Source organism: Dufourea novaeangliae, unplaced genomic scaffold (assembly GCF_001272555.1).
Source record: "Dufourea novaeangliae isolate 0120121106 unplaced genomic scaffold, ASM127255v1 scaffold78, whole genome shotgun sequence".
Taxonomy (NCBI): Eukaryota; Metazoa; Arthropoda; class Insecta; order Hymenoptera; family Halictidae; genus Dufourea; species Dufourea novaeangliae.
The window spans coordinates 820,045-834,049 of NW_015373959.1; the positions used below are offsets into that span (position 1 = coordinate 820,045).

General features: G+C 34.0%; 2 protein-coding genes across 2 annotated transcripts; one reads left to right on the forward strand and one right to left on the reverse strand.

Annotated features, from left to right (window-relative positions):
• Nucleotides 1-7,993: 7,993 nt before the first annotated feature.
• LOC107186405 (transforming growth factor beta regulator 1) lies at nt 7,994-9,733 on the forward strand. Its single transcript, XM_015574260.1, is given in 5 exon segments — nt 7,994-8,113; nt 8,198-8,426; nt 8,886-9,182; nt 9,185-9,366; nt 9,435-9,733. Coding segments are annotated over 5 exon segments (1,002 nt in total). The 3' UTR covers nt 9,609-9,733.
• Nucleotides 9,734-12,378: 2,645 nt separating this feature from the next.
• Nucleotides 12,379-14,005, reverse strand: LOC107186409 (etoposide-induced protein 2.4). Its single transcript, XM_015574263.1, has 6 exons — nt 13,991-14,005; nt 13,447-13,625; nt 13,116-13,371; nt 12,681-13,024; nt 12,541-12,615; nt 12,379-12,466 (listed from the first exon to the last, which is right to left on the reverse strand). Exons 1-6 carry the CDS (start codon nt 14,003-14,005, stop codon nt 12,379-12,381), a joined length of 957 nt encoding a protein of 318 aa, XP_015429749.1.

The following is a 14,005-nucleotide window of genomic DNA, read 5'->3' on the forward strand; positions in this document are numbered from 1 at the left end:
AAGCCACGACGAAAACGATCGTGAATAGAAATCAAAGAGGAACCAAATTCAATCGCCAAAACACAAAGTAGTACCCTCGTGCGCACTATAGAAAGTTTACACGCGCGTGTATCATGTGTACGTGTGTGTATGCGTGTATTATAATACGAAGAAAAAAAAATATATATATATATATATACATATATATGTACACACGTATATCACGTCTGGGCATTACGTGTGTTTTGTGTATGTGCGTATGATGTGCGTATACAGATACATGTACAAAATAATCAATGTATATTTTACGTGCGCTATCGTTGTTGAACGTGACTATCCGCGTCTCCCATCGTTGTGTTTAAAATGCCCGCGTAAAAGAAAGATTTTTTTTGTTCGTTTTCATTTTATTTTGTTTCTTTTTCTTTTATGCCCTCCCAGATGTTCGCTCTGTTCTTGAATAGCGTACCTTCCGACCGATCGTCGAAAGCGATCGGCGAACGGTCATAAAAGATTATCAACTTCTAATGATTTTGATTTTATTTTTTATTTTCCTCTCGTTCCCTTCGTGTCGTATACGGCAATCAGCATGTGGCGTATGTTGAAGTAACAATACATTGTATTTATTTTGTTGGTTTAATTTCTTCTTTGCTTTCACCACCCCCGTCCACCGTACCTGCGATTCCTTCGAAATCTCTCTCCTGTTTCTCACAATTAGCTGCTCTGTAGCGCGTGATTCGTTCCGTAGAACGCATTCTCCGTTTGACCATCGCCATCGTCGTTTTGACAAAAGGTACGTGCATGCATTACGTACAGTACGATCCACTGGGAGACGATTACACCTGGATGGTCTGAATGCGTTCATGGGCGTAGGCAGGTTACCAGCTTGCAGGAGAGGGGGGGGGGGACAAAATCCAATTTTTTCCCCTCTAAAATAGAGCAAAGGCCACTTTTTCCCTCCAGGAGGGGGTAAGTACCTACCTGGCTACGCTCATGAACACGTTGCCGGCTTTATTTGTTCGACTCGAACCGGTTCATTTCTAACTAATTCACATTCGTGTCGATTTTATCAGACGATATAACATTATCACGCGTAACATCGAAAGCACAGTGATTCAGAGAGTTATTTCATGTTCATCGATAACAGCGCAACGGGCCGTAATGTTTCTCCGGTTTTCGTGTTTTCTGATCGTCAAATGCGTTAAATCGACGAGCTTCAGCAACGACGTTTCGGCTGAATATTTCCCCCATGGAGTCTCACGATCAATTTATTCTTCGCTGCACGGGATGTAAACGTTGAAGCGTAAGTACTCTCGTTTGTATAAGCGTGCGAAAATGGCGCGAAACAGGTCTGTCGACGACAATCCAAAATGGCGACCGCTCAAGATACAAATCGAAACGTATGTGGACTGAACGACAGTACGTTCAATCCCGACTTAAGAGGATAGACAAAAAATCCATCTTTGTTGTCGCCTCTAGCACAAACTATATTTTCCATTAGGCTTTTTGTGAGTGACTGTTTATTCTCAATGATTAAACACATATCGAAGTAACCGAACACGAAGTTATTGTTATTATTTGTGACTTATTCGAGAAATCAGATTTCTTTAAAATGTTGTTTAATACGATACAATATTGTGTTACCCAGCGTTGTGTACCATTTTTTAAGCGTTAATGTGTATTCGCAATCAGAAGACAGACCTTGATTTATTTCATTGCAAAGCAATTCTGTATTCTAAGTAATTTGTCAAAATTATTGGAATGCATGTTAACGAGTATTAACAATCGATTGACAACAAAATGTCTGAACAAATGTCTGATCGTGCTAGAGGGATTAACGGATGAAGAAAGGCGAGCTAAGGTTAAATGAAAATACCGGTTTTTTAACCGCGGACTTACGATTTTTATATATTGTGTAGATTTTTGTACATAGAGGAGCATAATTCCAACACTTTGAGAACTTTGATAACTGTCTCTGTGGATATTTATATTGTGTTTCGGCCTAATTTGCCCTTTGCTAAGACGAGAATCCTCCCTTTGCACCGATTTAACCGAGACCACCTGAACGAGGAAAGGAGATGAAAATCATTTCGATAACATTTCGCAGGACACGATTCACCATCGACCCTGAACAATTACAGAGAATAAATAGACTTAGCAAATGTACAAAAAAAAAAAAAGACAAATCGAGCACGAACGAGAACACGGGGAGAATGTAATATTTTCAAGAGGAAGCATATTTAGCAGGAAGGGCGAAGGGGCGAAACCTTTCATATCGTTCTCGTTAAATTTAATCAGGGCTAATATCGATCGAGACCGTTCGTTGTTGTAAATTGAGAACAAAACTGGACGCAGGAATGAGGAAAGTGTAATCTGTAAAGCGAATCTATCGTAAGTTTATTCGTACAAGTGGGATCACGAAACGATTTGAGCACGCGGAAAGTTTTAATGAATGATGTCTCTGTGAATCCCGTCTATTATCAAGAACCAGTCTCGTGGCTATCCGTAGAATAGAACGTCGCACAGTGCTTCAGAATCAAAATTTAGCAGCTCAAATGACGAAAAATATATTCCTTTTATTTAAAAAAAAGAACATGAACATATTATTAATTATGGAAGATTTGTTCCGTGCATTATTGTTCTCATCAGAGCCTTTCGTATCACCAGTCTCAGTCAAAAATAAGAAAAAGTTCCCCGAAAATTCAAAATATTAAATTATTATGAATTTAAAATGATATTTTATTACTATTTTTTTATTTGAAAATGTTGAGGAACTGTTAGTGAATGATGACGTCGTCGCAGAGGATCCCAAAAATCGATAAAAACTATTTCATTTATATACTTCTACTTAAATGAAATCATAAGTTTCCATTTTTTTTTTAACCATTTGAACTAAATAAATGTATCAGGTGCTAAATTTTTCATTATGAACCACTGTGCGTCGGAATGACACGAAGACTTAATCTCCCGCGAGTCGGGTTATTTATCGATTCTTCACACTTCGAGCGTTTGAATACTTTCGCGAGCCACTGTAGAGAGCGTGTGTTGACATGTAACTTAACGGAAACCATGCGCGTCTTCATAAAATTGTGATCTTTCTCCTTTGGATGTTAGGCTATCCGGTTTGTACAGAACGCACACGCACTCGCCACAATCATTCGACGAACACGTAGCTACACTGTACATACCATGAACCGTGCGTAACCGATAAGGATATTTTTTGTACGTAGTTGAATTCCGATGTAAAAACCAACTCAGAAAAAGAAAAATGAAAAAGAAGCCCAAGAAACAGCTCTATCTGTCGTGCGTACTTAAATTACGTATATCTGACTAAATTCTTTCCACGAATGGTGTCATTCCGTTTGAATCTACGGAGGAACTCGCGCATGACCGGAGAACGGAGTGTGTCAAACACACAAGTAAAATCGATCACTTTCAGTGAGAATTTTCGAAAACCAACGAGAATTCTTCTCTTTTCGACTCGAGGCCATATCGGTTCTGAACGCGTTCATCGCTCGTAAATAATCGATCTATCGTTTACATGTCCTAGGTGGCCATCGAACGCCAATATCAGTCTCTCCCTCTCCCACTCGCTCTCCTTGAGAACGATCAACGATTAATTGTTAATTGCAACTGTAACCGATGTACCAGCGACACTTGGATAACGTGTGATTTAGGAAACGTTGTAAACTGCGACCAGTGAACGAGATTGCAAAGTGTGATTAAGAAATTAATTCATCGGTATCGGATAGCAACGAACCATCCGCCGTGCAATCATTCGGGGACCGAAACGATCGCTGAATATTTAAACGGGATCCGTTTAAACCAAGGGATTCGTACGGATTCGTTTCTTTTTTCGTGACTGAAAACGATATTCTAAACTGTTTCGAATTAGAGCCGAGTTTTCGTCAAACTGTGCATTACGACAATTACTAAAATTGTAAATTATCAAAGGAAATAACTAAATTAATGTTAGATGTAAAAAGACTGCAATGCAATCAAGACTGCAAGAAAAAGGAAAATGTAAACCGAGAATTTTTTTTTCTAGACATTCGGTACACTGAAACACACTGGTTTCATTTTCCTTTATCCCGTGGAAATAGGCCACTTTAATTTTCAGAAATGTATGTTAACGAAAGATACACGAAACTACAGGAGTAAATACGATACAACACTGTATTCTTGTCTATAATTGTTTTTTTTTAAATATCATCGATGTCGATCGAATTTTCTTAATCCTTTAACAATGGTATATCTATTTTGGTAACTTGTAACCATTTGATTCCTTTATTCTAATAAGAAAAGAAACGTATTTTTCAATTTTTTACTAAAATTTAAATTTGTATAGCAAAAGGGTTGATACATATTTTATTTTTAACATGATGAGTATACTCGTCATTATCCAAAAAGTGGTCATTTCCTCGTGACGAGTATACTCGTCAAATACTGTTGAAGGGTTAAGTGAAATGATATTACTGTATTATTCTCATCTTACAACAATAACTGGGAGTACAACCCAACACGATGATCATAACTTTTTACAGTCACTGATATTTTTTTACAGTCAGAACATACACAATACTTTCATGGATGAACATAATGCTTTCTTGGATGAATTGTTCTCTGAAAATTTGTATTCGCCGGTAAAGTTCACGCGAATCACGATTGATGATTATAATTTTAAGAAAATGTGTTTCTATAGTAACGAGTTTCCTCTATGAAATACTGCTTATTCTCGCGATAAATCATAATAACGTCAGTTTCTTCTTCCGGCTGAAATCCTTCGCGATATATCTACGCATTAAGCAAACTGAAGAAAGCCCACTAAAACCAATATATCTTCGTTTTAGTCTGCTTGAGACGTTTATAACAGACTACATTCAGACAGAGCAGAATAAGCGCATTAAGATTAACACCGAGTAAGTACGATGAATCAATTCGAAAAGGGAATATCAACGTATCCACTATTATTGTTACATATGTCTTATTCAAATTGTGTCAGATACAAGATATTTAAAAAAAAGGAAGACACTATTTACTTTTATATCTGAAAAAAATATTAATTATTATTGTATTATTATTGAATTTTATATATTAAAACCCAATGATTGCTAAAGCAGTTTTCTGGTGCGTTATTAATAAGGTCGACACGACAGAAGATATCAATCTTGTAAATCTATTATTCGAAATATTGAAAAGAATAATGAGACAACTCATATGGAACAAATAATATCTTACAACATCATGCCCGATCTATATCTGCTTTGCAGTAATGCCGTAAAGATGTTTTAACGTTTTAATCAGTTTACGCTACACTAATAGTTGCAAGGCTTTTTCAATTCGCAATTTAATGAAATGTAAGAATAAAATGAAAAAGAAAATGTCTCAATAGATTTTGTCGTATCTTCTATAAACTGTTACGAAGCTTGACAGTTTCGAGATGTGTATCAGGTGTACGCAAAAAGAATGGCCGTTGTTTTTCGTCGAAAATCTTCATGAATATTGTCCAATTACTACAACATCTGTCGTCGAAATAGTTCCCCACATTTTCCATTTCCATAGTTCCCCATAAAAATTCAATGTTCCGCCGATTAAATAAACTCAAACCGCAATACCGAGTTGCATGTAGGGGTCATTACTTTTGCGTATGCCTAAATAGACTATTCAAAAAAAGTAAAGGATCGCTAATGCGGATAGTCCTGTTGCACCGATCAAGCAAAAGAGACAGAGCAAGTGCTACAGCTTTGATAAATTAATATAGTTGCTGTATAATACCTACGCAACTAACACCTTGTTATATTTGTATGAAAAAAGTTATCGAAGATTACACGTCGTATTGATGAACAGAATGACTGCAGTACATGATCCTTTAATTATTTTTTAGCAGTACTTGGTCGTGCGAGGGTTTAAAGTGTGACAAAAAATAACAGTACATGCACACATTCTATAGTTAAATGAATCTTGAATTGACACCTATACGAGCGTATGGGGTTGTGAATTATACAGTGGAGGGTGTGAGAGAGCAAGAGAGAACTTCGATGTACCTTAATCATATGTCACCCGAGACTTGTGTATAATGACGTAGGGGCTAACTGGATGATTGAGCGATCTGGATTACTGGAATCGGCATAGTAATTAACACAATCTCTAGGATAGTGTACGTTTATCGGGTAAGTTACGCGTCACGATGTTTAAGTATAGTAACAATATAGATTTTGTATACCGCGTGCGTGAGAATGTAGAGACGAGCATGACAGAGGACAGTACGTGCAAGCGAGCGCGCGTCACCAGAATTTACGTTCGACAGGTTAATAAATCGTATTTTCGAAATAAACTGGTCCGCTTCTCTTTCCTTTTATAAAAACCCTTCCTGACGTTCAAACTGTGTACGAATACAGCTGACTGACGAAAAAGTCAACATCCTATGTATAAAATAATGATTACTTACAAGAATGGTAGAGAATTAAAACCAAGTACACTGTTTAACCCATTCAGTCCCATGCAGTGAAATAAGATGATTTTTACACGTAAAATTATTTATTACTTATAAAAGTATAAAAGAAAGAAAATGAGTGCTATCAAAAAATGTTTGTTCGGTACTTGTGCAATAAAATATTGCGTTTACGCAACTTTGGACAATTTTTTTTATTGTTAAACGTAAATAAAATAACTTATATATTATTTTGCTGAAATATAGAAAATGCATTATAATACTAGACACCATATTATACATGGAAGCTCACTGCATGAGAAAAATACGCGAAAACAATTGTGCTATAAATACTTACAATTTTTTCAATTTTCAAAACATCGTAGGATCTAAACAGAAGAAGAAATAGTAACGAAAAAAATATTGAGCAAATCTTGCAAATCCTCTTTCATAACTGAAAATGCACTGAACAAAATTGCGAATGAAATATGGCGTTAGCGTTAAAAATCCTCTAAAAGATGTATTTTAATTAGTATAAAATCTCTGAGAGTCTGAATCTAAATGTACTAAAAAACAAAAATAAAAAATTGGGCCTATTTACAGATATAATTTCAAAGTTACGTCAAATTCTCGACGTTTTTAATCGAACAAAATATTTATTTACTCATTTGTTAATACTTTTACGACGCAGGCTCTCAAAAAATGTGTTGTCTTTTATAACCTCAGAGAATAAAAAATTGATTGGTTGAATCAATTAATGTTGATAGCTCTTTTATTAACTTTTTACAGCATAACTTTCACATATAGCTAACTAATTGCTCTAGAGTCATATCATAGAATTCTTGGCATTCAGAAAAATATTCCCCTGTTTTCTCTATTACAACTTCTCGACTATCTTGATTGAGAAGATATTGTCGTAGAAGGAAATTTCTAGCAAGTGTATGTACAAATATATTCCTAATTTAGTGAATATCTTTACGTTTAGCTCAACGATAACTCCCAAAGCACTTGACCGCATTTAAATACTTTCAGAAACCTTATTGAAAACTCATGCTATCAAGTATGTAGCAATTGTAATCAATTTTCAACAACAGACATAATGATTCTAAACCTTGGCCGCGTTGACTTATATGACTGAATTTCAAGTCAGTCTTCCTTGATTTATGGATAAAGATTATACGAAGAGTTAGAAAATAAAGTATAACATGCGATATCCATCTCTAGAATCGTAAATATTCTCGTCGATACAACGAATGGCTTGACTTTTTTTCCTGTCTATACTGTTCCATTCAAAGTCTCATAACTCGTCCATTTTAACAAATTTTTAAATTATATTTTACTGCTACATGATACACACTTCATACTTTTCGCGAATAAAGTTTAAAGTTTGATCCTTTCAATCCTCCAAGGTAGCCGGATTCTTTACCAAATTTTGAATAAACGGAAATGTGCAGCGCCAACAACGGAAGCGACTACATTCATGAAATGCTCTGGTACTAGACCAGTGTTTGTGTTATTGTATACTCGTGGTCTTGATCCTAACCTAACACTAGTAACAACATCGTACGATTTAACAATGCATTTAAAATGACTCACGCTTATGATAATTATTACAACGAGTTTCAAAAAAACGCAGAACTACAGCAAAATCTGAAGTACCAAAAGAAATATCGAAGGTTAAAAAGGATTATAAAGGACACAGTTTTTGTAAGTTCATGTTTACTAGTGACAGCCAATAATGTTTCTTCTTCACCTTATCTTCGTATACAATAATTAAGCTTACAATGTCAGGAAAATGCTGCATTATGCGATCAAGTTGCACAGATGCAAGAAAATCTCATGCTCGTGAAGGAAGAGAGACTGTACCTTTTACGTAAATTATGTCAACAACAGGGGGACATAGATCCTTCTACTATGATAGCCAGATGTCAATCAAACAGTATTAATTCCATACCATTTAATCCTGAATGCTCTACACCTAAGAAAACTGCAAAAAAAAGAGTTTCGACCGATGGGACAGGTACTAATCAATCATATGAATTATATTTGAGGTCACAATTTCTGACTGAACAAGGAACTGAGGGGTAACCTCCGCTAGCATTTGTTTATTTCATAACTATATCTTTGTAACATTTATAGAACTTGCATAAGACATGGATAATTTAATAAACAAAGTATTTTGTACATGGTACATAACTATTAAGTAGATATAAACAACAGTTTAATTAACTGTTTTAAAATTTTACCACGTTGCTGACAACTAACAGACTAATTTTCTTTGAAATAAAAATAAAAAAGGAAATTGTTATATGATTTTGATCGCCTAACTGTATGATGATTATAATTTGGTATTAAAGTAAGAGTCAATTTTTATTCTATTCCAGCCATATAAAAGTCCCTGATTGGCCAGAACTTGTGCTCAAATATATAATGCTTTGAATACAGCTAAAATATCATTTGAACTACCTTTTTTTTTCAGAAACAAAGAATAAAGCTAAACGTTATAACAAAACCATGCGAAGAGTAGTTCAATTAATACCATTGGACGTACATGGGAGACCTATATTTCCTATTTCTTTGGGTGATCTCACTGTTTACTCTCTAGGAGAAGTAGTGTCAGATAGGATAGCTTATCACACAGAAGATCTCATTTATCCAGTAGGTTATTGCAGTACAAGAGTATACGCTAATTTAAGAGATGTAAAAACAAAAAGTCTGTACACATGTAAGATATTAGATGGTGGACCAAAACCAAGGTATAAAGTTGCATCAGTAAGCAAATAGGATCTACTCCTGATGAATGCCATTCAAAATTATTGTTAGCAATTTCTCCTGTACTACGATCAATAACACCAAAGGGTGCTGACTTTTTTGGTATTTCACACCCTACTATTCAAAATCTAATACAGAGCACACCTGGCACACGTAAGCTGGCCATGTACAAACAGCAGCGTTTCGAAGTATGTCATTTACAAGCTGTCCCCATGTATTTGAAATTCCAGAATTTTATTCTCTTAATTCTGTTTAGGTAAGTAAGAGTCAATCAATGGAAAGAGGCATGAGTCCAATAATGGATGAAGAAGCAGATCCAGGACTTGGATTTACTGCTTTACACAGGCATTATGCTTTAACAAATTCTTATAGGATTAAGGAAGAACCTTCAGATCATGATCTTTTAACTCTTCAAGAACTGCTTGCATAGCTTTCATTTTGTTATTGGCACATTTTATAATACTGAGAGCAAAAGGTATCAAGCATTAATGTGTAAATATTGAACCATTTTACAATACTTATTAGTCTGCAGTGTATAAAACGATTTTATTGACCATCGACATAAGTTTTCATTGTTCCGTTGAAATAATGTACAAATATAATTACAGTAATCTATAATAATATAATTACTTAGACGATTTAATCTTGTCTATTTATAATTTGTATGTCATTTAATTGTGACAATACACGAAGTGACATACTTTCAACAAGTTTGAGTTCAAAGTTAATTTAATCTGAGTAATTATACTCAATATTTTATACAGTATCGTTTTAGTATTCTTTGAATAGTATAATTAACTTTTTCCGTATTACGGGTGTGTATACTATACGCTCGTCGCGAAATGCTCCTCATATACTACTCGACAGCACGCCACTTGTTTTTCTTTTATTTTGAAAAAATAAGGTAAACAGACTGAGAATCCCGGATACAGCCCGCGCGGTAAATGCATGCTCATGGCGCGAAGTCCCGTTTGACGATGGCGCATCGGCTCAAAACTCCGGCGTAACGAAAGGGTTAAATAACTTGACTTCCTTGATGATAAATCTTTTATAATAAACGTTGTCATCACAAGTTACAATATAAAAGTCTTAGAAGTGACTAGTCACAGTTAAGCAAAATTCGGCAGCTCAGAATCCTGAAACCTAACAATAAATTCTTTCTCGCATCAGCAGTACAATTTCCGATCTTACTAAATAACAGTGTAGTGCACAGTAAATTATATGCGACTATTGTTTACATTGTTTATGGATTATCACTCTTTTTCACTTTTGTTTATGTTTTCCTTGTCACAGATAAAGTTATAAGTATTACCTAATACAAAACGGAAACATGTCGGTTAACGTTTGCAAAGATTCAATTAAATAAAAAATTGTTGTATATTTATACAGGTACAAATTCCAGTAAATATTATATCGAAAAGTAAACATTACTGCCTTCGATTGTATATATAACTTTACGTTATACATGTATACTGGGTCAAAAAAATATCGACACACACCCTCTATTCTTGAAAATATGTTTACACACTGAAGTGATATGTTAATACCAAGTATGTCGTTCGGTGTCATTTAACATACAGAAAAAGTGTATTATTTTGGAACACTTAATAATGTAATGAAAGAAAAACAAAAATTTCATAGTTAAAAAAGTATTGACATACTTGCAACCCTAATGATATGTAGGATTTGCAGTTGCTAAACAGACTTTGTTTGTATGAATAACTTCGTTTGATTTACGAAGTTAGGCTGCGTTTATACTTGGTACAAAAAATATGAGTGATAAGAAAAGCGAGCTATCATTGTCAGTGCTGGATCAAACTATTTTTCTGCATAAACGTGAGGAAAGTTGTAGGAAAATCGGTGAAATATTAAATTTAAATATTCCAACATTTAAAAATGTTATCAAAAATATGAAGAAACTCGTAACATGGAAAACAGATCACGATCAGATCAACCAAGAATGATTACAGTAAGAAAACGGTAAAATATAAGAGCAGTAAAAGTCTGTTTGTGTGTTCAAAGTTTATCTGCCAATACTGTATCATCTTGGAGAAAACAGGTTAGTCCTCAAATTGCGATGATGTACTGCTTTCTGCTAAAATTTACGATTAGAGCAGTGAGAAAAAAACCGTTTACAAATGAAAAGGATAGAGAGAAGCGTATTTTTATATTTGCTAATATAAATAAGCCAGTGGACTTTTAGAAGAATGTAGTATTTTCTGATGAGGGTGCGTTTAACATTTTTGGTTCATGAAGGATTGTATGAAGGAGACCTAACATCGAGCTAGACCAACAGAATCTTCCACCAATAGTAAAATATGGTGGCGGACATAGTTTATCAATGGAATAATGAATGCTCAGTGTTATATTGATATGTTGCGAGATAATTTATTACACAGTGTAACTAAATTGGGTATAAGCAAAACACAAAAGCACAACAAAAATAAGAGAATGGCTACTCTACAATGTATCCAAACAACTTCCTACACCACCACAATCGTCAGATATTGCCCTGATGGCTCCTATTAAGTTTACAGATTCGGAAAAGAAAGATAAGTAACAAGAATGATTTTAAAAAGACACTATTAAAAGAATGGTCAAAAATTTCGAAAACTACCAAAAAAAGTCGTGGAATGGATATCAAGTCGATTACAAACCATAATCAATGCCAAAGACATGCACGCCAAATATTAAAAACATCTTTCATATTTAATAATTCAAATAATTATGTATTTACTACGAAAATCGTAACTATGCCAATATTGTTTCGAATATGAAATTTTCGTTTTTTTTTTACTTACTTCCTTAAACCACAGCATTAAGTGTTCTGAAAAAATATACTACTTCTGTATGTTAAATGACACTAAATTCTTGGTATTAATATATCACTTCAGTATGTAAAAATATTTCAAAAAAAAAGATGTGATGACACTTTTTTGACCCACTATATATCTGATATCCCTTTATATTTTAATAATTGATAAAAATGTACAAAATTTTGAATTTTATTTAAACTTCCTATCATTAATATATATCTTAAACAATATATTTAGTCAAATAAGAATCGTATTTTCGATTATTTCGTTAACATGAAAATTAACTAAGTATATACCTAATAAAAAATATATAAAAACCTGAAAAATAGATCATTGCTACATATTTATTATTTCAAATGAATATGTAGATTATATTTATCGATGTCACCGTCTAGTCGCTGGTCCGATTGTTTTATTGAATAGCGTGTTCGCAATTGCAATTACTGGTGAAAATAGTTTTAGAGGAGCATCACTGGAATAATAAATTCAATGTCATAAAATTGAATTATACATAATGTAAATAATGTACAACATGAAAGTATGTACCATACTCCAGTGACAGGTTCTGCTTCATTTCCACTGACAATAAATAATGGAAATAATATAGAAAAAACACAGCCACTGAAACAACGATGAGTTTAATCCAAAACAATTCTGCTGAAGTAAAACTTCAAGTAATAAATTACCTTATTACATATGAATTCGGCAGTTGAGTGAGGACTGCTAACGGCAGACCAAAACCCACAAAATATGGCCAGTTATTTTCAATAAAACTCAAACGTCTATGTAGCTCCCAGCCCATATTGAACCACTTATACTCAAAAGCATACAGAGCATATAAAAGGCACATGTGTATTAGGGCAAGAATATCACCTATTGGAGGCAATGGAATCCTGGATACTAACATTCCTTGACCCAAAAATAATGCTTGAACCAATACACTGAAAAGTGTGTCTGCTACCAACTTGCTCACACTTGACAGAAGTAACGGCCTTCCTTGCCTATATCTGTAAGCACTATCTGCTATGTCCTATATGGTTTACAAATATATAGAATTTGATATTAACTTCTTGAATGGCTACTAATCAAATCTTTTCAATTAGAGGAAAAATAATTCATACCTGAAACCATAAACTGTTAACTATCCTACTGAGTAGAAATAGTGGTAGTACCCATACAGTGCCAAATGTTAGCGACAGAAATGGTTTTGTCCATGACCATACAGTCATACCCATACCCGGTGAGTGACCGAATATAATAGTCAATAAGTACTTTAGAAATGGAAGTAGACCACATTCAAAGATCAATATACTTGCCCAGAATACACCGCCATTCAATGCACAGCACTGAATTGTTCTTTTTAACACTTTTGATTCTCTGAGGATGTACCATAGAATTTACCATTTACATGATTAAGTTTCAGAAACTTCCTTTGAGGTATATATAACATACCGTAATTGATTAGAATGTTTTGAGGGATTATGCATAAGTGTAGTATCTTTTCCATGAATCTCTGATCTAAGAGGAGATTGTTTATATAATTTTTCATTAATACGTTTATCCATATAAAAGAGGACAACAGCACCCCTCAAGCTGTCAGCAAATCCCTTATATATGGCACGTATAATTCCCTAAAATTGAGAAGTAAATATATCAATATGTTGTTACCTTTGTTACTTGAACACAAAGATTAATCTTTTCCCATTTATTTGGGTCCTTTTCTCAAGTGTTTTAGTAACTCTATTTATATTTGCATATTGTAGAAAACATATCTATGAATCTAACAATCTAACCATTCACTACTTTTTAGGTCATTAAGCAACAAGCATTTATATTACAGAGGAGGACCAAAAAAACACGACCCAAATGTTTAACTGTAATTTACTTATGTAATTATTAATGATCTTTAATATAGAAGAAATATCACTGATTAATATAATCGTCTAAGGTTAGAACCATTGTATATTTTCATTAGGAATCCGATGTGTTTACTCACTGTCACGTTATCCAT

Excerpts from the sequence above, each read along its gene's own strand:
- LOC107186409 (XM_015574263.1), bottom strand. Across the intron at positions 13,372-13,446 it reads AAACATTCTAATCAATTACG|AGAATCAAAAGTGTTAAAAA; the intron begins GTATGTTATATA and ends GTACATCCTCAG. Across the intron at positions 13,025-13,115 it reads TTAACAGTTTATGGTTTCAG|GACATAGCAGATAGTGCTTA; the intron begins GTATGAATTATT and ends TAAACCATATAG.